General features: G+C 36.2%; 1 protein-coding gene across 1 annotated transcript in view; it reads right to left on the reverse strand.

Moving 5' to 3' along the window:
* app (Palmitoyltransferase app) overlaps positions 1–2500 on the reverse strand; it is a 37539-nt gene that overhangs the window by 34593 nt on the left and 446 nt on the right. The window contains exon 1 of the mRNA XM_086545789.1: positions 2378–2500. This exon is cut by the window's right edge and continues 446 nt beyond it. Coding sequence (XP_086401915.1) covers positions 2378–2500 — 123 coding nt within the window. The remainder of the gene's footprint in view (positions 1–2377) is intronic.

Raw genomic sequence — 2500 nt, forward strand, 5'->3', positions numbered from 1 at the left:
TTCGTAATGAAGGTTTGCTATCCTTTGCTTGAGCACAAAAGGTGAGTAGGACGTGGCAATTGCTTCACTCTTTCCTGGCATATCAAGGGTAGTTTTTTAATTACTAGTGCAATATATCTTTATATATGTGAGTTTTTCTCTTGTATTGGCATAGTCTAGAAGAATCTGATACTATCTTGTATATTTTTAATTACTGGCACTCTCCTGTATTTCAGAAGCTACTGCACAGTGAGGGGAAGCTTTTGATTTGTTACATAAAAATCCATACATAACCAATCAAAGATGTAATTTTCCTTACTTCAAATATCAAGATCAAATACGTGTTAAGAAGTATTCCTTTAAATTCAGGATATTAAAAAAGAAGAAAAAAGCTGAATCTAAAATAATCTCTCCAAGTCAAAAACCATGTAGCTATTACATTAAATTCATATCTATTTACTTTGAGGTATTTAAGAAGCACTGTCATGAAAAACTTTAGGCAAATACAATAAAGCAGAATCATCACTAAACATCAGTAATCCATTGTGGACTGGCCATCAAGACAGGGTATTTCTGACGCCATAGGCATTGGCGAGATATTAGGAAAAATTTGACTGAATAGATCTGCCCAAAGATTATTTCCCCTTAAAACCATCACAAAACAAGGGATTAAGCTGATTTTGGAAAGCTGTAGCTCTTAAAGTGGAGCTCTGACAGTCATAAAACTTTATGATTGTGGGCATTTCAACAGTGAGCATTTTCTGTTGTTGCATTATGTATGTATCATGCCAATCTTTTAGGCATAACCATAGCCATCATGTATGTTATGTCACCCTTCTGCAAAGGGTTAATCATCAATACTAAGTTTATGCCTAACAAAACCAAATGTCAACAAAAAAGAAACTTGTCTGTTTGCAACCGAACTATAAAGCTACTTCACCCTTTTTTCACTGCTTTCAAATCCTTACATCTTGTGTTCTACATTTTGATACTGTTGTACACAATTTTTACAATGCAATAAATAAATTCATGATAGGTCACTAGCAGGATATTATTATTATTTCTGATAAGTAAATTATTTACAAGGAAGGAGTATAACTTTTCTACTAGTTCTTACAGTTAAAACAAATAACACCATACCATATTGGAAAGTATGTTTCACACACAATGAAGATCTGCACCCACATATTTTAAAGAAAATAAAATGTCAATATATAATAGAGAAAGTGTATATATATGCTGGCATATACAGTTTGCACCATGTCATTATTGAGATCACAATACCTAAAAAATCCTATCGTCTTGCCAAAACCCACATTAAGCATGATCCATTCATATTCCACATTTCTACCAATATCATTCTAAAAACATGAATACATGGAAGATTTGATAACTTTTGCTGTATTGTAAGGCCTGGAGGCCACGGTACCACTGAACATAATCCTGTTAGTATAGATTCATGGAATTTAAGTGACTGGCCTTCACATTACATTACTTTGCACAAAACATTTTTGATAGTAAATCTAGACACAATGACCATTATATAGAGAATAATTGAAATACTGGTCAGGAAGAACAGGTAAACAGAAATGGCAATTCATGAACCCTGGGAGACATCTTGAGTTTCAGTTACGCATTCACTGCATGGATGCCATTTGCGCTCTGGTGCAGGCCAATAAACCTACAATATATATATTTAGCAGGATAGTGTGTGGACTGGTTCTCAATTTGATGGGAAAACACCAGGGAGGAGTGCCGTTGGTATGGCGACTGCGATAGTGCAATAGTCACTGTGAGAGTATCTATGATACCTTCCCTATCTGCAGATCCCTTTCTATAGCTAACAAAACCACTACATGTGTTCTGTAGAGAAATTATCTTATATATTCTATATCTACATGCCGTTTTCATTTAGGGATTGGGCACAACAGGTTTCGGCATGAAAATTCATCTACAGAAATATAGGATAAGCTAATTATCACTTATCTGTAATCTACCAAGCAACGTGTGCTAACACCCATCACATTAACAAACTCCAGAAAAAGCCACCATGTATATTCTCACGAGATAAAGTTTGTAGAACTACCTAAAGAATAATAATCACCTGACGAACGAATCTAATCTCTATTCTGCTTGAAGATATGCAATGGAGATTTGTTATCTATTGCTGGACTGCCGAAGACACCAAGGCCACAGTGATCATAGGACTTCGTCCCAGGGATGGAGTCCAAGGTTAAAAAAATCCCTCTCATACACCTATTAATGTATGGTATTCATAGTCGTTGTCCTTCAATTTTTTGGTTCTCATGGTCTTATGCCAGACAATTACCCTAAACCTAAATTGGTTTATTAAGTGAATCTTAATTACTAAGACCAACAAAATGCGACCGAGCCTTACCTTAGTCTTTGGGTGCGTTTCTTGCGTCGTCACATCGAGATTGTCAGAGGAGGAACTGGCGCTGGACTGGACGCACTTGTTGTCGAGCAGGTGGTCACTCGACTGCGTGGGGGACTGCGAGGG

This window comes from Penaeus japonicus, unplaced genomic scaffold, assembly GCF_977035675.1.
Source record: "Penaeus japonicus unplaced genomic scaffold, GWHDUDI00000001_assembly GWHDUDI00000017, whole genome shotgun sequence".
NCBI classification, from domain to species: domain Eukaryota; kingdom Metazoa; phylum Arthropoda; class Malacostraca; order Decapoda; family Penaeidae; genus Penaeus; species Penaeus japonicus.